Below are 25696 nucleotides of genomic sequence, written 5' to 3'. Positions count from 1 at the left end.
GTGCCACACAGGGGGCTAATAAATAAATGATGTTTGAAATGAGAGCAGCTCTCCGTAGACCGTCTCTACTTCATGTGAAGCGCCTGTTTACAACTCTGCACACAAACATGTACAAAGTACACACACACACACACACACACACACACACACACACACACTCACATGCATACATCACATCCATGTCTTCTAGATCTGCATACAAACTGTTGCTCTCCTTTCCAGGAACATGTCTGCACTACGAACATCTTAGTGTGTGTTCCCACTCTCAGGCCTTCATCACGTTACACTCTGCATTCCACCGGTGTTGATGGTGAAGGGATGGGAAGCATTACCATGCAGGCCAAAGCAAACACACACACGTACACACACACACACACACACACACACACACACACATGCACATAAACACCTAGCTTGTGAGAGAGGCTGGAGAGCATTAGTGGGCTCAGCAGAGCAAACACAGTGATAAAGGCAGGATTTGGGCAGATCCTAATGGGAGGAAGCTGTGGAGAAGGGAGAGGATTTACCCCCCAGTTTCCCCACAGGCCTGGGCACGACAGAACCCCCGAGTTTTGCAACCAAACAGTGTGTGGCGCTGACTCACGGTTCCTGTATTTGCTCTGCGGGCTGTCCTAACATATCATTAGTTCTCTCAGGAAAGTAAACCTTCTCCTCAGGAGAGTCTGGTTGCTCTGCTATCTCGACAAAACCTGACCTTATACTTTCTCCCAAAGAATAAATGAACCAGTGCCATTCTCAATGAGCTGAGTGAAAATGAGAGCTTGTGGTGGTGGAGGTGAGTGGGTGGTTGAGTGCTCATCAGAGAGAGAGAGAGAGAGAGAGAGAGAGAGAGAGAGAGAGAGAGAGAGAGAGAGAGAGATTCATGGGTGTCAAAGAGAGGGCAGTTAATGCACAGAGGATTCCCACAGTTTCATTGTTTTTGGAAGATTTTCAAACATCCCATTTCCAGGCAACTGAAGCAAAGGTCAGGAAGGAGGAAGGAAGAAGAGAACAACTGAGTGGATGGGAGGGGAGAGAGAGAGAGAGAGAGAGAGAGAGATGGGTTGACGGTAGGGGATACAGCTTTGGAATGCTGCAGTGGTTTTAATTACAGACAGAGGAATAGTCTTTTTAAATATTTAGAGTACAGATGATCTCTCTGGCTGTGTGTGTGTGTGTGTGTGTGTGTGTGTGTGTGTGTGTGTATCAGGCTTAGCGTGTGTATGCAAGGTTCACATGTGTGTTTGTGCACTGTCATGTGAGAACTTGTTTGAGTGTGCACTGATTGTGTATAAGCAATTGTGTGAGTTTCTTCGAGCATGTTTATGTGGGTGCACATGTGGATGGGTTTGCATGTGAATCCAGCAGAGCTTCTTATTGATAACATTTATAAGATTGACAAGTCTAATTTTGGGATTTTTTGAAATTATGTTTTCATTTTATGAAAACATAACAAAGATTTTTCAAACCATGGAATCAAAATCTTCTGGCAGATAATTAATGACTTTCATAATCATAACTTTTGTAGACTTTGTAAGCTCTTGTGAAGCTGCTTGTTTAGACATTGAAAGTCCTGCACTGAATGGTTGAGCACATTTAGCTTCTTCTTTTTTTTCTTTTTTTCTTTTGCTGAAAACACTTAAAGTATCTCATCATGACTCTTGAACAAAGTTTCACTTTGGCATTTTTTTTTTTGACACCACCTGAAGGGAAGTGACAAACAGCATAAACTAGATTTGCTGGACTAGAAATTCTCTTTAACCCCTACTTGAGTCATACTAGCAAAGAGCAGTAAAAATCAGCAATATGAGCTGAAGTGGGAAATAAAACCAGACCCAGTAGAAGGACACGATTCAAGAGGTGCTAAGTGCCGGATCTTAACAATGTGTGTCAAGTTGTGAGAGACAAGCCTGAAACTGCTCTTATGGTTGTAGCACTCTGCTCGGCTGCATCTGTCTGACTGACGTCGAGGTGCAAAAAGATAGCAGTGTTGTAATCTCCTAATCATTAAACAGGAAAGTACAGGATGTAAAGAGATGTGGCTGCTGTCTGCAGGCGCTAAGTCGGAGGAAGTTGGGATGCCGGAGTTAAGTGGAGCAATATCCTCCTTGCATGTGTAAGGGGGCTCTTGTTAAATGGGTGCTATCATGAGCAAACAGTCTCTCCGTCTCTAGCTGTATTGTTCATTTGTTCAGAGCGATGCCAAGGCCGCTCAGACTTAGGATGGTAAATAGGCTGTAATTTTGAGGCAGCGCAGCGTTCTGCAGGCTCACATTGATCTGTCATTGACAAAGTTAATGAGCGTGGACGTGAGGCACGGAATCACGGCACAAAGACATCAAAGTGTCGCCACTATGACTGGCCTGCTGTGAGACTGGCCCGCTGTGAGACTGGCCTTCAGGCAGACACCCGGGGCTGCCGAAACCCCTGACTCCCCAGGAGTAAAGAGGAGGGGAGGGGAGGGGGTGGAGGTGAAGGGGATCTTGGCACCATGTGTAAAGAGTTTTTTGTCTGTTCATGCTTCTCTCAGTGTCCTCTGTATGTCTCTCTCACATGCATTTTGTTGCATGTTTGGCATCTGTTTGTGGTTATAATGGGAAAGTAGCAGCCACTTTTAGCAGCAAACAAGATTCTTAAACTCGATACTTCTAACTGTGCTCACCACCTGCTGCTTGGGAACCTGCTGGCTGCACACACACACATTCAAAAACACACACACACACACGTCTTGCAACTAGGTAACCTGTTGGCTATCTGCCTTTTCATTCCTCTCTGTCAACAGCAAATAAGAAGAAGGGGAAAAAGCAAAATCCAAGCGCAAATATTAGCCCATGCAGACAAAGGAATTCCAGACCGGGTTGTCACTCTCACTCGCTCATCCTTAAAGTCCCATCCTCCTCCTTTCCCACCTCCTCCCCTCTCAGCCTCTCCTGTTCCTTCCTTTATTCCCTCCCAAGGTCTCTCTCTGTTCAGCTTGTGGGGGAGGAATCATTTGTGTTAAAATCTTATCTGACTTGTTATGGCCGACATCATCTTTGATTTGTGGTGTGTGTGTAGGTTTGTTTGTGTGCACTTTTGATTCCATGATAAAGCCCTAAAGCATAGAAACGGTAATGCAGGTGATGCAGTGGAAGCTTTATATGGTAGGCTAACACAGGTGCAGAGAGAAGCAGGACCATTTTAACACTGATTCAAAAATGCACATGTAGTTTCTTCTACTTCTACTACCTTCCCCTCTCTTCTCCACCGTCCCCTTTTTCTGCACTTTATCCGCGATACATACCTTTGTAATATATACAGCATCTTCCTTTTTCTTTCTAATTCACGCAATGGAGGGTATGTATCATCTTCACTTTTCCTCCTGACCACACCCCCACACCCTCTGTCAACCGCATAACAGACCAGTGCAGTTTGAATTTGTAACGCTACAGTTGTGTCATTGGTCAAAAGTTGGGGCGGAAGGAATATAGCTCAACTGATAAGAAAATCACATCACCGTACTTTGACACCAGTCCCTCATTTACACTACAGAAGTGAATGACAGAGGACGCCTGAGGGCTTGAGTTGGAAAAGAATCTTCTCCTTTAGAGAGGTTGCATTGTTTTTGTAACTATTAGATTCAATTGGTTCTCTGGGTTTCACCCATATTCAAAACAATCTGTATACTTTTCTTAAATTTATTCTGTAAGACAAGGAGGGCTAACTATAGCCCATCAGCCAACCCTAAAACAAAGTACATATTCCCCCTGAAATGATTGCTTGAATTGTAAGGAGGAACATTTCCTCCCTCCACAGCCCTTGATCCCCCAGCTTTATAACAATCCTCCTCCTCTTCATGGTCGCCCTCCCTCCTCGGCCTCTGGGGGTTCAGATGTCATCCTCATCCTTGTCAGAGGAGTCTAATGGATCGGTCACGCTCAGGAACCTCCCAGCCTGACTCACAGGGCCGGGGTGAAAGGTCCTGACTAGGGTGAGATAGAAACCTCGGAGAGAGGACATCCGCTCGGCTGCTCCCAACAGTGCCAGTGTATGTGTTTGTGTGTGCAAGTCGTATTTTCTAAGTAAGCACGATTTGCACAGAGCAGTAAAATACACCATCCAGAGTAAATAGTGAAGTTCAGCTACAGGATGTTGCATTGTCAGGTAGGCATACAAATGTGTACTTAAACACACACAGACACACACTCTGCTCGTGTCTGGTATATCCATCAAAGCCTCTCGGGGCCTCCAGTTCTTTCTAGAGGTCAGAGTAGAGAGGACGCCTACATAGACGCACAGAGTAGAGTCTGTGTGTACATGTGTGTGTTTGTGTGTGTAGATGCCAGACCTGTGCACAGAACAGTGTTTATTAGGTCTGGGCCAGTGGGGGTGATCGATTGCCGTCACTAGAAACACAAACCAAATGTATGTCTGGCAACTAGGCGAGTCAACACATATGATGATATATGACTTGAAGTTCTGAGGGTCAGCAGCAGTTTTTCTCCCAACAGTTGATGCTCTTTCTTGTGGTTTTTTTGACAGTTGTCGGATTTTCTTTTCGTCAGATTCTTCCCCCCCCTTGATGCAGAAATGGCAGAGAAAGAACTCGATAGGCGGCATTAATGCAGAGCACATTTCCAGGTGGCCATTATAGATGTTCTTTTGTTTCCTTTTGTTGACTTGGGTGATTTTATATCTCTAGCCTATTATGTCCTGTCCTCCCCAGCATCTTTATTATCCTTTGTTTCTCCCCCGCCACCCTTCTCTGCTCCACCTCCTCCCTCTGACTCTTCCTCTCCCTTTTTTCCTTGGTGGTGAGTTTTAATTTCATGCCCCCTGCTCTGGCAGTCGATCCTTTAGAGAGTGCCAGGCGCGCTTTGTGACACACAGCTTCCTCGCGGGCTACCAGTCGCACTAACACACACACACACACACACACACACACACACACACAGCCACAAATATGCATGTTCTCAGCCTCAAGCCATGCATTGGCATCCATGCAGAACTTATAGCAAAAAAAGTTGCTTTTAAGAACACACAAAGACACATGCTGTCAGAGACGTGAATACACAAGCGAGCACGGTGGCATGTTAGCTCAACAAACTGACAGTCTTGACTCATTGTTCACACATTCGGGACAAAAAGCCACTGTATTCCCACTGATCCATCATAGCTGTCATCGTTTCTGCAATTCATCTAAAGGTATTGGCCTCATCTGGCTAGCGACAACATGCTAACTGTAGCGGCATGCATTCATTACTCTGCACAGCCCTGGGGAGTAATCAGTCTTTATGCTAATGCTTGTGGATGATGATGGATGTGCTTCAGCTTCCATTGTGTTGGACTCTTTTTGTAAGAAAAAGGAAAGGCTGTTTCCACCATTCAGGGACATATTTATCTTCTGACGCTGTTGTCAAGATGACAAAAGATTATGTTGAAATACTTCATCGAAGTGCTTGAGGTTTTTTATTGGATCAACTCTGATTGGAGCAAAAGGTGGACAAAGACACATTTTACCATAAAGCGTGTTTGTGTGTTTGGCCCTTATGCTGGTAATCCATTCCTACTGCTGCACCTCTGCAAGGCTTCATTAACCCTGAGATCTCACTCTGCTCGGGCCTCCTCTTTACCTCCTGAGCATTGCAGATCACATCTGCTGCTCAAGGCTGGTAGCTCATTAGGGAAAACACCTCAGGGCAAGATGTCTCTAAAATATTTGATTACACGACTGTGGTGAATTCTCATTCTGATGGGGCGCCAGTCTGGCGCTGAGCAGACACCCCATGTACAGACACTGTAGTCCTCATTGAACTGGCTGTGAATTTTGATTTCTGATCAGCAACTGCATGTCCTCCCCAACTCTCTCTTCCCCACATTTCCTGTCTCCCTTCAGCAGTCCTACAAAGGGCCAAAAATATTTAATTATTTCTGATGAATTCTTCTTCTGTCAAGTACAGAGCATTTTAAAGTAAACAACAGAACAGAAGGAGGCACTTGGAATTGACACTAATAGAAACAAGGGAAGGTGTTTGTTTTGAAAGACATTTGACTGAAAATGAAAATCTCAACAGACACAAAAATAAAAGCTTCATTTGTTCCCAATCAACTTCTATTACTGAACCATCAATATGAATGTCCAGTTTGGATCCAATGCTCAGAAAGTAAAGATGAGCTCTTGAAGAGGTTTACCTTTTTGTGTCTTGGGGAATACAGTATATGTATACATGCCCATGTCACCCAGATTTCACTTTTAAATATATAAATAAGACTTATTTATTCAACTAAGTTCATTTTCTTCTGTGTATAAACTCATGTAAAAAATAACTTATTTACATTTTTGGAGGCAAAGATTTTCACTGAGTGACATGTTTGACTATAGAAGCAAAAACAGTTTCATATATGTACAGAATAAGATCAGCAAAGAAATAGATGCTGTCACGGTTATCCACATGGAGTGTCAAAAATTCCTCACTTAACTTAAAGCAACACAAGGCAATCCACGGCAGCAGCAAGAAAGCTGGAGGACCCTTTTATATTCAGTCGGGGGAAGTTGTTTCCTTGTCGTAGGAATTTTCACCTGTCATGGTTAGCCAAGAATTTGTGCAGGAAATATTGTTTTAGTTGTTAATATATTTGTAATGTGATTTGTGAGTCAAAGAACTGAGAAATTACACAATAGCTTTCCAGAAACGGCCTCACTGTTAGACTAAACAATCCACACGTCACTCTGAACAATTTTCTTTGGATCTACTCTTACCAAAGAAAAAGTTCCAGTGAAAACTGTTCACTTTGAGGTCTGTAATACTATGAGAAATTATTTTAAACGTCTTGTTGGTTGTAGAAGCAGATCATCCATATCAAGCTGAAATGTCTTTGTCTGTCATTATGTGGTGGTTGTAGTTTTGCTTCACTCACTCCTCTGTGGATGTTGTATGAGGGCTGTCAGTGTGGGAGGATGAGGGTGTTCCAGAGCAACATGGTGGACAGAGTAAACATCCAGAGCAGTCACTCACCGCCATTGTTCCGCTCTTTTTCTCAGGACAACTCACACCCACTGCAGCACAGCTGGGACCAACACCATTGTCCTCTCCTTCCTCTGCCAGCCTCAGTCTTTCTCTTACAAACAGAACACACACATACAAACTCACACACAAACGCACGTCGCTACCCTTAAGTCTTCCTTACAGTGACAGCAGGGTACCTTTTGTCTCCTAGCAACCAGCAACTCTGCAATTTCTGGCCTTGCACCTCAAGTTTGGATTGAGATCCTATCCTGGCATTAGGATTTGGCACACACACACACACACACACACACACACACACACACACACACACACACTCATGGTTATATCCATGAATGATCTAACGTAGTGTCAGAGACCATGCAGTTATTTATTCGTAGTTTCTGAACATCTTTGCTGACCCCTGACATGCACACTCACCTGTCACATGAAACGCTGCCTCATGCACACAAACATTAACACAATGTTCCAGCTGACCATCAGTTGAGCTTTAACTTTTGTAACAGACTGTTGCAGATCAGCATTGTGTTCAGCAGTAAAAGAGATTCAAGGTTTGAGCACTGGAGCACTCAGCTACACAGCCAACTCTTTCATTTTTACCTAAAGGTATTGTTTCGAATACATCCACAGTGCAAGAAAATCTTGTTCTCTGGAGAATCAGCGTACCGGTGCACACCTCCGGCTGCTTTATGTTTCTGTAACACTTGAGGCAATGGAGACTACAAGTTAGTGCTGTAGCTGCTCTATAGCTGTATTTCTTTCCCTCTGGTTGTTGACAGAGGAAAGTTGCTTTTTTCCACCCAACAACATTTATCTAATAATAATAATAAAATCAACAGCACCCAACCATTTGTATTGTAAACTGACTGGGTAAAACACAGATTCCAATAGACCTTCAGATCTAAAGATTTGTTCATTAAGAAGTCTTCTATTTAGTGTCTTTTGTAAGTCTTCTATTTCGGCTAAACGGACACAAAGTCATGATCAAGACCAACGTGTATTGAGACAGAGACAAGACCAAGTGTGGAGAGACTAATCAAGGCCAAGACCAGAACAGTGTGAAATCCCACTTTTCACTAATAGTGAAGAATACATACTCTCCAAAATTACTTACGAAGATGCACTGGTGGCAATAGAGTGATATTCCTGTAGCCGTGGTCTAATTATGTAGAATCCAAAGTTTTCTTTGTCTCAGAGCAAGAAAAGATCCAAGTCAAACGTGTTAGAGCTCCGCAGGAGACCAGGACCTAAACTAATCTCGAGATCAATCCTCAGACCACTTTTAGTCTACTTTATAATGGTAACCTAATGTGCTGTCAACACATGCATTTCTATCACTTAATAACAAAATGGTCTGCAAAATATTTGACAGCAAGCAAACCAAACCATTAATAGTAAAGTAAACAAACCAAACGAACAATTTATTGCTCTCAGCAATAGTTTCATTCTAAAGATCTTGTCTTTTTTTCTACATCATAGTCAGAGTATTCCAATGACTCACAGAAAGAATGAAAAAAATGTAACAATATTTCCTGATAACGGATGATATGTTCACACTGCGTTACAGAGGAGCTATCAACAGGTGAAACCAGACTCTTGTAAATCACCTTTCATACTCCAAGAACCTATGGCTAGGCTACAATATATTGTTATACGCATGTCCAATTCCAGCTAATGTCTTTACCACTCCATTGGTCACCTCCAGCGTGTCTTCTGTGAGGAGATAGTGGGACGAGTGGCCTGATTTACTGCTGATAACACTGCTGTTCTGCTTCACTAAGATAACGTTCATGTGTGGGAGTGAAAGCATCGTATATATGCATGTGCATGCCTTGGAGTGTGTGTTTTGTCAATGTGCGTGTGTTCTGTAAAAGATAAGGTGATACATGGCCAGAGTGAGTTGTTAGCTTGACGTCAGCCGCAATGCACCTGTCTCATACATCATGTTGAGCGGGAGGAAGCGTAGGTAACGGAGGGAAGAGCCTGCAGCCTTCCAGGTTCATCACTTCACCTCTCTGGTCTGTGCTGCACTGTACTACATCTCCCTCTTAGACTTCACTTTCCAACTGCAAAACAATGCAAATGAAATATATATTGATGTAAATTCATGCTCAGAAAATTTGCAATTTTAAACATGTAAGAAGAAACAAATTCAAGGTTTCAAGAAGCAATTTTAAATCCAAAAATAAGATGATTTGAAGGGCAATCTTTTTTCCCCCTTTCTAATGAGTTCTGCCATTTAGACTAGACGTCCTTGACTGTGTATATCTAGGCAGGTACCTCTGGGCTGTTTTTAAGTTTAGCTTTCAGAGGGATTTGTACAGAGAACAGGCCCAATAAAAAGGAAGGTACTGTGCTCACCTTCCCTGCGGCTTCGTCCTCTCCTCTCCTCTCCTCTCCTCTCCTCCCTCTCTCTCTCTCTCTCTCTCTCTCTCTCTCTCTCTCTCTCTCTCCTCTCCTCTGATACTTTTCATGTGTTATGGCCACTGCAAGAAGTCAAATTAATGACTGAGCAGTTTCTCTCTTGAGCACAGTGACACTAGAGAATATGAGGGGCTAATGTATTAGCACGTTCAAAGATTACAAAAATTAAAAAAAACAGAAGTAGATCTATGCAAGGGTTCAGTTGGGTCAACATTCACCAAATCTGTTTAATATTTTTTATCATCCTCTTTATCACTTAAGCCATTTCTCTCGCTGCTTCTTGATGCAACACTGTGACTCTACACAGTGCATGGAGTCAATTAAGTGTCTGGAAGTGTGCTCAGTGTAAGTGTTGATTGAAATAGCTTCTGACTGTGTGCATCTTAGCTGCAGTCCTCTGATCTGGTATCAGCAGCCTGTGGTTTGGTGCTGTGGATCTGTCATCACAGCGGCTCAATAACACTGACCTCAGACCAGTGCTTTTTCTTCCTGGAAGAGCGGTCATGCGATCTTCAGTATCAGTTTTCCACTTTGTAGGTAGCCAGCCGCACACAAAGAGGCATCTTTAACTAGTTTAGTGAGACCACACATTATGTGTGTGTATGTGTGTGCGAATGACAGTGAGAGCAGCCACCCAGATTGGCTTTGTTGTATTTCTAAATGGCTGTCTCCTTCCCTTTTTGCTCAGTGTAAAACGTCAGGACAATCTGGCAAAATGATTCCCAGAGATGGAGATGATTATGTCTGGCTTGGTGTTAGCTTTCTGGCTAACGGAGGGATAGATAATGGCAGTGATTATGGACCTGTTGAGAGGTGTGTATTCCCTCACCCTCCCTCCTCTCCTCTGTGTTCTTCTCACACTTCCCTCCTATTGTCCAGACAGCATGATGGATGGATGGATCGGCCGAGACTGCGTCCGCTATCGCACGCCTCGTCGTTGGTTGATTGCACCTCAGAGCGTCTGTCATGATCGATGCCGCTCAGCCCCTGATCCATCACTCAGCTTGTCTGCCAATGAAAGGCTTGGACACACTCAGAAGACATAATGGTGGGGAGAAATTAGGGTGAATTGAGAGGAGGGATAGATTTTCTCCCTTCTTTCTTCGCCATGTTAACTCTTTCATTTGCTTCACGGGTGGCAGGAAAGCTGCGGCCAAATGTACGGGATTTTAAAGCCTCCACATACACACCGACATCATGAATCATTTACAGTGAAAGAAGAGACGTGGGCAAGAGTTAAACTAGCTGTCTTTATTCTCTATGTGTGTGTGTGTGTCTGTCAGCCCTCATGTGGGCTTGATAAGTTGCACTGACATTGTGTTTTCTCTTGGTGGTTGTTGAGTGTTCCAGTCTGGGAGCACTGTGTCTTTCTCGTTGGTTTGGTGAGCTGTAGATGATTAGAGCGGAGTCCATCCATGAAATCCCCTCTAGGTCCCATCGTAAAGGAGACAGTTTGTGCATTTGTGTGTGTTATGAGAGCCGGAGAACGGCGAAGACACAGAGAGTGTTGAGCTCGCTGGATTTTCAACATCAGAATAAATCACAAACCCTCTCCAGATGCAGCATTCTTTTCTCCTCTTTCAGCATGAACGACATTAGAGGGTTACATATATAAATGAGCGCTCTGCTGTGACAGTGCATGGGGTCTGCTGGAAATGAGATAATGCAGCTTGATGACTTATTTCCTGAAGTTTGTATAAATAACTAGAGAAAGTGATGCTGCACAGGAAGAAAAGACGACCAGGAAGTCTGTTTCCCTGGATGTTTGTTCTAGTTTTGGTGGACTGCTGTTGACTTTAGCTTTCAAAAGCAGAAGAAATCCACAGACAAACAGATGCTGTTGAATAATGCTGTGTTCAGTATCAGTAGTGAGTTTGTTTTTCATTAGGATTCTTTGTAGATCCTATTTTTAGGCAGAGCAGTGAGACAGAAAGGGAAAGAGAAGCCTTCTCTCCTGGGCTTTTTTTTTTTAATGTGAGAGTATTCCTAAAGCAGCCTATTTATTCCGCTTTTTATAAAAGCAGCAGTTTCTTCCCGCCCTGCTTATCAAGTCCTCCTCCCACATCCAGCTGTCTCTCCTCTCATCTCCACCACAAAGGGACTAGAGAAACACCTTACACACCCCGAGCTCTTGCATGCTCTGTTTATGTGCATCTGTGCATGATAATTTGTGCGTACATGAATGACAGATTTTATTTTTAAGGCTGTGATTTGACCTCCAGTTGATAATGGTAATCATGATGATGATAGTAGTTGGTGGTGGCTAGCTCTCTTGTCCAGATTGCTCTGGCTGCTATGTGGAGGTAAAAACACTGAGGGCGACCAGGGCAGAGAAAGTGCAGGAGACACAGCCAGCAGGCAGTTTATCATTTAATACAGCGAGACAGAAAACATAATGTGAAGGTGCAGAGAGAGAAGGATGAGGAGGGGAGGCACAGGGGTGAGAGGGGAAGGCACAGATACTCTTGACCGCACATAGAAACACTCAGTCACTCTCTCCAGGCCACACAAACACACACTCACACACCCACATTAATGTCTGTGTTTTGGCAAGCACCCAAAGGCCCTGCAGCCTCAATCCATACTCCTCGTCTCATTCTCCTCATCTTATTCACCATTCTCAACAGATTCCCTCTTATTTCATCTGCCTGAAACTTCAGGGTTTGTTGTCTTCTTCTGATTTCTGAACCTAAAGCAAAGTAAGACTACTAATTGAGCCGAAGAAATTGGCAAAACTGCAGTTCCAATTGTGGCCACTGGGGCTAGCTCCAAATTAGAGTCAATCCCTGTTAAAACCCATGCTAAATGGTTTAACTTAACATTTGACATAAGCACACTCACAGCTTGGCTTTCTTTAACTAATTGATCTTTATTCCAATAGACACATTAAGGAATTGTTTTAATCTCAGATACCTAATTGAAGAGCTCTTGTGTTTTTACAGAGCTAAATGTTATTCATTTTGAATGTTCTATACCTCATGAAAAGTAGTATATCTGTCTGTGCTCACCATACCTACCTTATTAACCAGTTCAGTCTTTTAAGCACATTGATTCATTTTTGACCTGAGTACATGAGGTTTAGAATAGATTTTGGCTTCTCTCCTCAGGAGGGACAACTTGTGTGAAATGGTCCTCTGCGTTTTCATAAAGGGAAAGGGATCTGCTATACATTCAATAGCATACCGTCGTACTATACAGGAAGTATGCAGGTTAGCTAGTTCATTAGCCAGCTAATGAATTTGCTCCAAGTGCAGACTATGTTGCTGTACTAACTGAATGTTTTCTGTCTCCTTCACTTGTCTTTTCCAAAAAACAGTTCTTCTTGCTCTAAAAGCCCTACATGACAGGAGCCGTACTATCAGACATGATGCTAAATATATAGGCCTTTGGCAAACCAGTGGGTGACATCTTGATGGCAAGGTCCACTATTTATCATCTCCTAAGTCATTAAAACTGAGTCTAAATCTAGTCAACTATCCTTTCAAAGCAATAAGAAAAGTGAAAGTTCTTACCAGGACTTTCTAAATCTGGAGAGCTGTTGCTTCTGTTCAATTACTGAGCACTATTTCAGCTATTTAAAAATTGTGCCTGCAACACAATAAAAGACTTTATTCAGATGATGACATAAACAACCTGTCTTTTCAGTTTGGTCCATTTATTTGAGTGCATTGCTCTTTTAATTGCAGCATCCTGAGTCATTTGTTGGTACATTTCCAGGTCCAGCCACTTCTTTCAAACATGCAGTAGTTTGTGTGCGGTTGTTTATGTGTGTGTCTACTTGTGGGTTTTTACCGTGCAGGGAGTAAAGAAATAGTTAGCAGTTAGTGGCAGCACACTGCCATTCTTTTAACAGCCCTCACACACCTCATTAACTTGCTTAATGAGTAAGTAATCAAACCCATTCCCCCTCCTTCTTTCTGTCTGTCCTTTTCTTTCCCCTTTAAATGGACAAATGAAATTAAGAGCATTTGGCAGGGACAAACATTTTCTTATCATTCAATTGAGTTAAGAAATCAGGAAAACAAACACTCAATTTTAGATGTAGACACTAAAATAAATGCACTAACAGGCAAATATAAACACAGGCACCTTGTTCAGGTTCAGCAGTAATTTTCCCCAGAACAGTGCAAACAAAGACACAGAGAGAAAGAGAAAGTAGAAACGGTGTGAAGGGAGGGACTTTATTTCAGAGCACATTCCTCCATATAAATCTTTAAATGGCAGTATGCATTTCCCTTCAGTGAAACTTTGAAACCCACACATCAGGGCATCAGATCATCGTGTCTGATTTATGATCCCCTGCGTCAGCCACTGCTGTCAACCAACTGTAAAGGCGGAGGTTATGAGATCTGCAGGATATGAATGAGGCGAGTGTTTGTCTCAGCAGGATGGCATGTGTGCATATGAGTCTATAAGGATGTTTTGATTTGTGCAATACCAGTATATTAATCTACAATAAAGCCTGAAGCTCTGAATATTTTTCACCTGAGAAGGCTGTTTGTCATAATTCAGCATCTCCAAAATGACTGTATTTCTGGCTCTCTGAAACACAGATGAAAGACTTTAGAGTGTGCTAATCATATGCTTACAAACTATGCTAATCTCCCATTGGTTATGCAGCCTCAGTAGGTATTTGTGTCATGTAGAGGAGGGTTGAAGTTGTGTACTGTACAGTATTAGCTCAGTGTACTGAGATATAGATCAGAGGTTAATGATGTGAATCAGACAGGAACCAGACATTACCTTTTGCGAGCGGCTAATTTGGAGTGCAGGCGCCTTGAGCTACGTCTGATAACATTGCTAATTATTCCAGATATAGACTCTGCAGGGATTCTTGTAAATAGGCATATCAGTAGCTAAGTTTATTATAGGAGTACTTTACACTGACTAAACAAAACCATCATTTCAGGTTGGATACATATGGAACTTTAAAAAGTCGTGACCACAGCATGTTGGGGACTATAGTTCATGCTGTGAGGACACACCAGAAAACATGTGTGTTACTTCATCATTAGGGCTACAATGGGAATGAACTGTGAGCAACGTCACCTAAAGAGAGCCAGGCAACATTAATAAACTAACTGCCCACTTGGAGGGATGTAGTGTATTAAGGTAAATCTATACCAGGTCTAGCCACAGTCACTCACTCGCTCAGGCACCGGTTCAAACACCTGTAATGAAAAAGAGCTGGCTGGCATGCTGTGTGCAGGAAATAAGGAAACAAAAAGTAAGGCATGTCTGACATCATTACAGCTCACTGTGAGATGCCAGGGGGCCTGGAGCGAGGTTGAAGGCTGCAGCCAGACCTCAGGATATTCTTCATAGCATTGTAATGAGTGCAGTGGAGAGAGCGGTGTGGCTCCGACGCTTTCCATGAGTCTTTTTAACCTGAACAGAGGTGTGCAAGTCTAAGACCTCTGCTGCTGCGACCTCTGCTTTTGATACAATGTCCCATTGCGACCTGCTCGACTATCTGATGACCCTGGGAAGAGCTGAAGCAATAAACAGAACCCTGCTTTGTGTGTATTGGCCTGCAGGATGAAGCTACTGTATGAGATGGTTTTCTCATGTAATGCTTCTTGTGTATTTCACAGGCAGTGTGTAAGCACAAGAGTGCTTACACACTTGCACAAAACTGCTGAAAAACTCCAGAAGTTTTCGTGACAAGCTGAACGTAAACTCCTGATTTTTTCTCTGAGACTTTTTCCAAAGGTTTTCCTGCCAGCTTCTTTGTTATTCTTTTTCCACAGAAAGTCTGAGTAAGCAGATATGAGAAAGCAGCACTAGTAATCAGGAGACTTCACCACAAAGATAGGGTTTAATATCGGTTCATAACCATAGATTGTATACACATGACCAGGATGATCACTGTGCACATCGGGAAAATGCTGCATTACATTATATATTTGTCAGTTTGATCTTCTGAGTTCTTTTGATGATACTGTGACTCTGTTGAACTCCACGTATTGTCAAATATTCTCATTATAGTGTTGTAAAGAGGACTTTGTTGTTGTTTTCACTTCATGTCTTACCTCAGGAGACCCCAGTCCAGCCTCCAGCCTGACAGGGTTAGTCTCTCGCTGCCAGGTGAATATGAGAACAGCCATATCAGAAGGATTTTAGGGGCAGTCCTCCAGATATTCATTGAAAATGTTCTGGAGTCTATATGTGAAAACAGCATGAAATCAAAGTGATTGCTTTAAATAGATATGTCTTTTAAATGTATTTTATGTATTTATTTTTACATGAGACTCTGTACGGCTACTTGACTAAAGAATATGTGTTCTTCTGCCAAGGCTTTTGGTCGAACATATATTGGCAAATGATTAAATACAGAAACAAAGGAAATATTTAAAGCAAACCTTCTTTATCATGTTGTCATTTCTCTCCATGCCAGTTTGGTTGTTTACGATGTTGAGCCGCTCTCCAGAGATGCACTGTGGTGGTATTTACTGAAAGGCTGCAACATTGGATTTACTGTTATGACTCAGTAATGGAGCCAATGGTGGCCAATATCCCTCTTTGCGGTGACTGTTCTCACATAATTGTGTCTGTTTTGGAAGGGAGCAGAGCTTCCCCGAAAATCAGCCTCCAAACTAATCAGAAACGTCAAAAATCTCAAAGCCAACACAGTTAAGGCTGAGCTTAAAAAGTACCAGCGAGGGGCAACCACAGACTATGTGAAATGCAGCATGGTGTCCCACAGAAATGTCCTGTTTGCCGTTTTAAGAATGTGTAAATGCAGAAATGTCGTGTTGCTAAATTTAATATTGCTCTGGCTCCCGTAGGAGTTTAACCCCTCGGTAAATCCTTGAGGGACACAGAAGACTGTCGACTCCAGACCATGACCACTGTGATTATTCTGTTACAGTATGTGTCAGAGGAGAAGACAGAAAGAAACCAGATAGAAAGGCTGCATCAGTAAATGAGAGAAAGGCAGACTTCGTGCCACAAAAGATATCATCTTGTTTGTGTGTCATTGGGTTATTTTGGGGCACCCATTGCTAAAACACTACAGACCTACAAAGCGACCTCCCAAGACCCTACCGTCTAATCCAATCAAACAGCACCATAAGTGGGAGCATATATCACTCCAGCCAATCGTGTTATAGCGTGCTAATAGGATTATGGGGTTTTAGTGTTGGATTCCACCCTAGAGCTTTCATTTTACTACTTACACAGATAGCATTGTATTTGTATTGTCAGAGCCTTACTGCCTTGACATGAATCCAAGTTCTCATGCCTGTCTCCATCTCTCTGCTTTTCTGTCCTTCTTCCAATTCTTGTTCCCGCTTCACTGTACTGCATCGTCTGCGCGCCTTCAATTCTGTCAATATAATCAAGGCGGTCGTTTCTCTTGGATTGTGGCTGAGTGGGAAGCTGTGTCATACTGTCGCAAACTGTGTAGCAAATCTCACAAACAGAGAAAATCGCAACCATGTCTTAACATTTCCTGGAGGAATGACAACTGTGAAGACAATGGACAGTGAAAAATCAGAAAGGAAAAACAACACATTCAATAAACCCTTACCACATGTATGACAAGGTTCAGTTTAATTCTAACCAATCGAAGGCATGGATGTTCTGCTATCATAAAATGTAACACTTCCAAACTGCAATGCATTCAGCCACTTTCTCGCCAACATTTACTTTAGCCAAGAAGTGGCTAACAAACATTTGTCTTATGTAGGACTACAGATGCTCTATCAAACCATTTCAGATGATCCAAACTGGAGCAGAGTGATTGCAGCAGAGAGCCCATCACTCCGCTGTTTTAAAACCTTGCTGCCTGCTTACAAAACAGCAACAAAAACAGCTCCTTCTTATCTAAACTCTCCCATGCAGGTCTACACTCCCTCCCACCCACTGTGCTCTGCCAACCTCCACCTTTCTTATTATACCACTCCACACTGTCAAACTGAAAGATGAGCACTCACCAGTTTACTTGCCAGCGGTAATAATAGTTAGGAAGTGACGGAATGCTAACTTTGCTAGTTCACGTAAACAAACAACTAATGTTCAACCACTTCCTAGCTAGGAATGTTTGCCTAAGTTATCATACTCACTGAAGTTGTCATTTAAGCATTTGGTAGAACGGCAATAGCAGTGAGGAAATGCTGTGGAAGAAGGGCTTAGATAATGTCTTCGGTGCAGCTCTGTTATTGCTTTTGTTTCAGGGGGAAGGAAAAGAGGAGAGGACTAATTGGTCCTCAGATAGAGTGCATGACCAGGTAGACCAAAAGCATTCCATTCTCATTAAGCCCCCTTGAAGAGAGGCACCGATACAGCCCAGGTGCCAGACTGGCTCTGCTTTCAACTCTGGACTGAGATTGTTTTGCCAATGAGACCAAAGAAGGAGCTGGAGGGTGAAACAACTGTTCTGGCTCCCATGTTCGCTGGTTTGATGCTTTGCTTATGATCCTGCAAAGTATGCTAAAGTAGATCAATTATTTCTGTGTAATTGCTTAAATTGCCTGCCAACTCTGTTGCCAGAATATCTTTGTGAAAGCAGATGTTATGCAAATCTGCTGAGGAAATAAAAGTCAGAAACCTCAGGTGATAAAATTAGTGTGCAATTAAAGTGAATATTTATGCTCTCTTTGAACATAAGCCAGCAATCTGTGTGTGTTTTGTTATGCACATCTGTACTGTACATGGCATGCACGTCATGTTTTTATGAGGTGAAGAGCCAGCTAAGGCTTTTTTGTGTACATTATTGACATGTTGTACAGTTAAGGTGTGACTGTTTGTTTATACGTTTGTACCACGTTTACAGGTACTAATTTTAAGCATGCAGTGCCGTGTAAAAAAACACAGCTGTGTTCTAATGGGATGAGGCTGTAAAATGGAACAAGACCACAAACGTTACAGGCAACCAAAAGCATACAGCTTGATCTAAATGGGATCCTTCATTGTGCAAATACTTTTATTTCCCATATTGAAGCAAAATCATTTCTTTCTTTTTTTTAATTCGTGTTAAAGATCAACAGTTGCCTCGGATTTGATACATCAAACAAGAACCAAACAAACAAACAAATCCCTTCTTTAATTATGGTGTATTTGCAATGGCTTGCAGGGGGGTTGTTTTAATTTCTGCTGCACCATAAAGGCACAGCCACCCATTCATTAGAGAGATTGCACAACACAACCGCTGTGGTGCTTTTTGCTCCCTTCCTTTGTACTCATTTGAAATGAATGTGTGTGTGATGTTTATTCCAAGGAAAATTCTGGAAATGATGACCCAATGGGGATGTTATGTGAGACTTGTGTGTCCCGGGAGTCTTGGGAACTGATTTTACATTACCCCGTGGGGTTTTATAAGTGTGGATACTTTTTGTGTGCATCATGGGAATGCGTGCTGTGGACTACGACAGAATTAAATAAGCGTGTGTCATCTAAGTCTAACAGATCAGTTGTGTTGCATAGTTTTATAGATTGTGGTAATGTGTTTCAGCCACTTTATGAGCCAGCGTAAGTACTCTGTTTACGTCTGTCCGAGCTCTTGAAGCTCTCTGCGTGTGTGTCAAGACAGGAGCCTCTCTTGCAACGCCCTACAGTGTGCTGAGTGAAAGTGTGTGTGTGCGTGTGTGTGTGTGTAAGCGCGTGTGTGTGTGTATCTGTGTGTGTAGAAAAGGGGCATAGCCTTTCTGAATGAGGTTAGCTCACCATTTAAACGACAGACAAAAGACCCTGCTAATTAAAACTATGGCTACTTGTGTTTCACTCACTCTCCTTCCCTCCTCTCCTCTCTGACCCTTCCTTTTGTATTTTCTACACACATGCACTTTTCAAATGCCTAATTTGTCACCACTGGACACACACACACACACACACACACACACACACACACACACACACACACACACACACACACACACACACACACACACACACACATAATTCTAAAAGATAATGTTCCTTGTGCTGAAGCGTCTACATAAATCCACCCTAAAAGCAGTAAGGACCCCTCATTGGATGCTGCCCCGCTGCTTGTTTGTTCACTCTGTGTGCAGGCAGTGAGCTGGGCCCTCTCACTACAGCCTGGTCAAAGCACAGAGAGAGACACATTACAGCATGAGTGAACACTGGATAATACAGCCACTGTAAAATAACCATGCCATTGTGAGTAGAGCTCTCCATGCAGTACCACACCTCTGGGTTTTGGCACACTGGAGTGAAACAAAATTGCCCCAAGCTCTCTGTTCTGCACCGATGAGTGTGGTCAAAGAGGGAGTGACACTAGGTTGAGTGTAAGTTCTGCTGGGTGAAAAGCACGCTTTAAACACTGGAAATCCAAAGTCAACACGGGAAATTGTCGAAACGTGTTAATTTTGCATCCATAAAAGAGTACTTTATCAAAGAGTACACACCCTGCTGAACCAAACAAACCCCACCAAGCCATCCTTGAGGAGAACTTGTGCATAACCAGTGCCTTCTTTTTGTCTCTCCAGAGATCTGAGTGAGAACTTCATCCAGTCCATCCCCAGAAAAGCATTCAGAGGAGCTACAGACATTAAAAACCTGTAAGTACCTCATGGTTAAAAATATGGAAGGATACCAATGTGACCAAGCAACAATTATTTACCATATTCATTATTAACTGGGTGTGTAGAATGCCATTAAACAATGAAGACTGCAGATGTGATATCACCAAGTCAAATAATAATCCAAAGGAGTGTGGAAGCCCAAAGTTAAAACATGTCTGTATAAACAACAATCAGAGCGTCAGAATGTGTGATGTTGCTGTGAGCTCCTGGTCTATATGTAGGCATCAAACTCACATGCTTCCAGGTCACACTGAATACACAGACACACACACATACACAGGCATGACAGTTTGTTGGTCAATATTTACCATTTCAATGTAACACAGACTACCTACCATTTAATTTATTACTGATTCAATAGTATACTTTTCAAACAAACCTGTAAAACATTCTGCAAAACAACTAATTGGCTGTTAACTCTGTGAACGAAACTTATCAGGTCAGTTAAGAATGATTGGATCATTCACAACTTATTATGTACATCGTCAGCATGGTTAAAAAAAGAAAAAGAAAGGCCTGGCTGACCAAATGTCCCCTGCTAAACGTAAAACCTTAAGTGCTTCTTGATGTTCAAAGTACACGTCTTCAGTGGACTGTCTATCAACCTGATTAAAGGGATTTTCTACCTCACACTCACTGGCAGCTCCCTGAAGATGACTTGTAGCAACTGAGATTTATATCACACTGGATATCATGCACATTCACGCACAGATTTATGAGGTGCATTAATGCAGATAAACATTTAGTATCAACCCCCTCTCTGTTCCTCTAGGAGTTACATGAGCTGAGATGACTAAACCAGTATTGATTAACCATAGTCCATCAGTGTCCTACTTGCTGTATCGATGATTACAATTACCCCACAGGGAGACAGAAAGATTGTGTATATGTCTTGGATTACAAAGTAACTCTCTCTCTTCTCTGTTTTTCAAAGGCAGCTAGATAAAAACCACATCAGCTGTATCGAGGATGGCGCATTCAGAGCTTTGAGAGGCTTGGAAGTGCTGTAAGTATCTGAAATTATTCTACCCTACTCTGTATAATTCCATTTAACCACTTAGTTAAATTAAGATATTGTTTTTCCCTGCTGATAACCATAACTAATGTATACACAGAGTGCAGAGCTTTAATTAGTATGGCCCTGGTTATTATGCCAAAATACCCCCAGAGGGCCTCATGAGGGGGCCTGCATCATGGAGCCCAAGCTCCATTAACTCATTGTTCCACACAGTTGACAGCAGCGTTCCCCTCCATCACATTAACACACCCGCTCCTCCATCTACACCACACACACCCCTGGGTGAGCTCCCAGCTGACAACTGAGCTCCAACCATCCTGGATCAAAAATCCTATTCAAGTGAGCATTCCCCCCTGGATGCATTGGAGGCTATGCTCATAGAGGGTTTTTTTTATAAACATTCAATTCATCATCCCCTGTCAAAAATCATAATCACAGGCCTCTGCACCTGAAACAATGTCGACTAGCAGTGCATGCTGGGGGACAAAGGCACTTTGACAGCCTCGTTATTTTGACCGTGAAAGACTGTTTTGTATTTGTTGGGTTTTTTCAGGGGGTGGGGAATCAAAAAAAAGCCATTAAAGGCTGCTTTCATGGCGTGGATGGGTTGCAGATGTAGTGATAGGGTTGTCATAATGGTGTAAGAGGGTATGGGGGGGATTTTTTGATAGGTTCTGTATGTAAAGCTTTTGTGGAGGGGGAGGACAGGTTGTGCTAAAAAGGGGGGAGCAGGTTGAAATATGGTAAAGGGGTTATTAGGCTGATTGAAATGACCTGATTCTCTCACTGCAGCTGATGCTTAGGGTTCGAGGGTGTGTCAAAAGTGTGTCTGCGCAAGTGTGTGTGTGCTCTGTGTGTTTCTTGAACTACAACATTATGCTTGTATGTGCATGAATATGTGTATATTTGCATGCTTGACTATATGTGTGCGTGGGCGGTGTGAGGGCTTCCCATCTGTGTTGAATGAGGTGTTACATTCCCAGCGGGATGCCACAAAGTGAGACGAAGAGAATGGGAGATTGGGAGGGGGGGGGGGGGGGGGGGAGTGGAGTACAAAGAGGGCATGGAAGAGAAAGGGCACAACAAATCTCTGATTGAAGAATATGTTTTCAAGATTTCTCCTCTACGCTGATGATGTGACTTTGTTCCTTCTTTTCACAGAACATTGAACAATAACAACATCAGCAGCATTCCCGTCTCCAGCTTCAATCACATGCCCAAACTTCGAACCTTGTAAGTTACTCTTGAATAAAGCATTGTATAATATATACTTTGTCCGACAAAGTGTTTCCAATGCCAAAAACCTGGAATCCTTTGCGGCCTCCGATAATGCCTCAAATTTGGAATCCTGTATCAATACTTTGGACAGCCAATGAAGCTCTGCACCATTGTTGGATTTTGATATCTTCCCAAGGTATTTTTCCTGAAATTGGTTTCTTCTTCACTTCATTGTCTTGGCAGCCATAGTAATTCTATTGTGGATGCACATTGCAACTCGCTGTGAAAGGATAGAAAAGAATGTATTTTTCAAGGCTGATAAATTATAGCACTGGATCAATCCATAAGACGAGGAGACTAGCCGATATAGATGCCGCATTTATCATTTCCAGTACTGGTATCAGTATCTGAACAACTTTAATCCCACATTTATGCACTCAAAGAAAATAAAGTGTTGAAGTCTCATGATCTCTATGAGAGCAGATAGATTCAGTTGTTCCAGGCAGTGTTGGGACGCAGCCATAACCACAGAGCACCACAGAAGGGTCTGTAGCAACGCCAGGGGCCATTATCCCCTCCATCTAAAGCACACACTACAACAACTGGCCCAGAAAGACACAAATAGCGCCTGAAGCCTATTGTGTATTGTGCATTGTATGTACTTGCTAAATATGAAATTATGTTGGAATTAAAACAATTATAACTCCCTCTGAGCCGTGACTCTGCTGTTCTTGTGGTGGATTTTTCGGCTTCCTCGCTCTCAGTGGGGTATTATTATATAGCTCTGTTTGTGTGTACACTATGTGACTGTGCAAATGGGTTTGCAAGCTAGCGTACGTGCTCCAGAGGTCCACCGCACCACAGCAGGAGCTATTCTGGAAAAACGCAGCATACCAGGAATGCCTTGTTTGGAGATATTGGGTTTAGAAAAGGCCTCTTTAGTGTTCCTATTTTTTAGTATGTGCCATTTACAATCATCCATGTAGCGTATCATTTAGCGAGTTTCGCCCCCAGGGATTCAATGTGATGAGCTCTAGGAAAGAATAGACACTTTTTATGTTATTTGTGTCTCCAGCTGGTACTGTTTTAGATAGCAGGAAAGGCAGAGTTGATCTTTAATGTTGATTTTCTTTCTGTCTTTTTGCAGTCGTCTCCACTCTAACAATCTGAACTGTGACTGTCACCTTGCCTGGTTGGCACAGTGGCTCAGACAGAGGCCCACAATTGGTCTATTTACCCAGTGCACCTCCCCTACTGAGCTCAGAGGACTCAATGTGGCAGAGGTGCAGAAACACGAATTCAGCTGCTCAGGTAAGATTTGTGGAGAGATATTTTACCAATCTTTGGGACAGAGATACCACAAGGACATTTCATTTCATGTTGCATATTGTTAATTTAATCATTTTTACAACATATAAAGAGGTGAAGAAATGGCAACCTTTTTGTTGCACCATCGTTCTTTGATCAAATCAGTCGTGCCAAAGCTCCCTGTCCGAGGCGTTCCCTCCTCCGGCATTGTGTGATTTTGTGTTAGTGCATTCACCTGGCAGCCACCTGACAGCTTCTCTGCCCTCGGGGCAACCCCACGGCTCTCCTCTGGCCCCTTTCATGTGTCTCCAGCTTCCAGGAGATAGCAGTGGAGCCAGCAAAAATGCCCTGACATATCAAACACACACTATAACACCCCTCTACCTCAGTCGCCCTCATTATTCAGTCACCTCCTCACATAAAGGATTATTTGTCTTTCAACTCACTGTTTCTCTCCTGATGTGTTAAGAGAGACAAAAAGAGCATGTGGGAGTGGGTGTGGTAGGTTATCATATCAGGACAATGGAAAAACAGCATGAGAACTTTACTCCCCACAAGGCCATCTCACTCTCAACACCAGCTGCGAGGGCTGTTTGTGTCTACGTTTGTGTGTTTGTGGGTGGGTCTCTCTCCCTCTCTTCATGGGTTGTGATTTTTACGCAGCCATACGGCGTGACAGCACAGATCATTAACTATTCATCGCCCAGGGAAAGAAAGTCAAAGCGTGGGAGTGTAACAGTTCCAGTTTGAAAGGGGCTCCCAGGGAAACTTTGGTGACTTGTAGGACAGAGAAACACGAAAGTTAAGATTTTGCATGCTGATTTCCATTTCCATTGTATAAGAATTTTGAGAGGGAGAGTTTGTTTTATTAGAATAATGATCACACTTTTGGGGCAAGACATAACAAACCAAGAAGACAACATCTTTTGCTATGTATTCCTGCTTCTCACTCAATACATACACAAATGCACGCTCCCATTTTTGTCTCCAGTGGATGAACAACCAGAGCTTGAACTCCCATTGAAGGACTCATTAGGAATTGGCTCTCGAGCACCCATACATACACACACATGAACGTTTTTCTTTTTCTTTCTTTCTTTCTTTCTTTCTTTCTTTCTTTCTTTCTTTCTTTCTTTCTTTCTTTCTTTCTTTCTTTCTTTCTCTCTTTCTTTTCATTTTACTGTGCTGTGTGGCTGTGTGTGTAGTTTGTGCTGTGACCAGGCCAGGCCACCTGCGAGGGGTTTGGAGTGGGGTGCCGCTGTGACGGAAGAGAAGAAAAAAAGAAAAAAAAGGCAGAAAGAACAAAATTGGGTAGAATGAGATTTAGTCGACCTAAAATATCATGAAATTCTCCCCAACACTCCAGGCATCATGACTCAAAGACTCGTACTCTAATTATGTGGCTGGAAAGCATCAGCATTTTGTAATGTTTTCTCACTTTTGACACTTTAACTGCAATTACATTTTTCCTGCAATTTATCTGCCAGAAAACTAAAAATCACCTCAAGTTGAACAGTCCAAAGCCTAAATCTGGTGCTCATTATTTTATTTCTCAAAAGCAATGAATATTTACTTAGTATCCGAGGCTCATAATTTACTCCAGTGAACAACCAGCAGCCCATATTGGTTCTCTCTGCATTTTCACTTTTACTGGCCTAGAGCTGCTTCTGAGCTCTTCTCACCACAAAGTTATTCTATTTATATATTTAAAAAAAATGAACAGCAGGATTTAAATTCTTAGTCTCTCTGTCTTTCCTCATTTTGTTAAATCAGGCTTTCCCACCAAGCTATCTGCACCAAGCCATTTTTATCCAAATAACTCAAAATCCTTTGGTCAAGCTTTGATCGAGGGGCGTTGTTTGTCAGAAACCTCCATGCTGTGAATTTATCCACCAAAACATGTCCATGTTAAACCTCTTTGTAACTCTTGATTCATTTCGAGAGGGAACTGAAACAAGAGGCCGCTTATGCCAATTTAGGATTGTGTGACAGAAAATTAATGACTATTGTGGTGAATAATGCTCCAAAGGTATAATAAATGAAGTCAAAATATTATGTTTGAAATGAGCTATGAGTAACAAGTTGCTTAAGGGCTGAAATAAAATATGAGTCCTGTAGTGGGAAAGAGGGAAAGATGACTGTACAAAGAGCGAAAGTACAGAAAGAAACGGTGAGGC

At 42.6% G+C, this 25696-nt stretch overlaps 1 protein-coding gene across 3 annotated transcripts in view; it reads left to right on the top strand.

Annotated features, from left to right (window-relative positions):
* slit1a (slit homolog 1a) overlaps positions 1-25696 on the top strand; it is a 92521-nt gene that overhangs the window by 30469 nt on the left and 36356 nt on the right. For all 3 annotated transcript variants that reach the window (XM_079362252.1, XM_079362253.1, XM_079362251.1), the window contains exons 5-8: positions 19880-19951; positions 20910-20981; positions 22155-22226; positions 23359-23522. In XM_079362252.1, the coding sequence (XP_079218378.1) occupies positions 19880-19951; positions 20910-20981; positions 22155-22226; positions 23359-23522 (380 nt within the window). The remainder of the gene's footprint in view (positions 1-19879; positions 19952-20909; positions 20982-22154; positions 22227-23358; positions 23523-25696) is intronic.

Source organism: Symphodus melops (genome assembly GCF_947650265.1).
Source record: "Symphodus melops genome assembly, chromosome: 15".
In the NCBI taxonomy this organism is placed as follows: Eukaryota; Metazoa; Chordata; class Actinopteri; order Labriformes; family Labridae; genus Symphodus; species Symphodus melops.
This window is presented reverse-complemented; position numbering and strand designations above follow the sequence as displayed.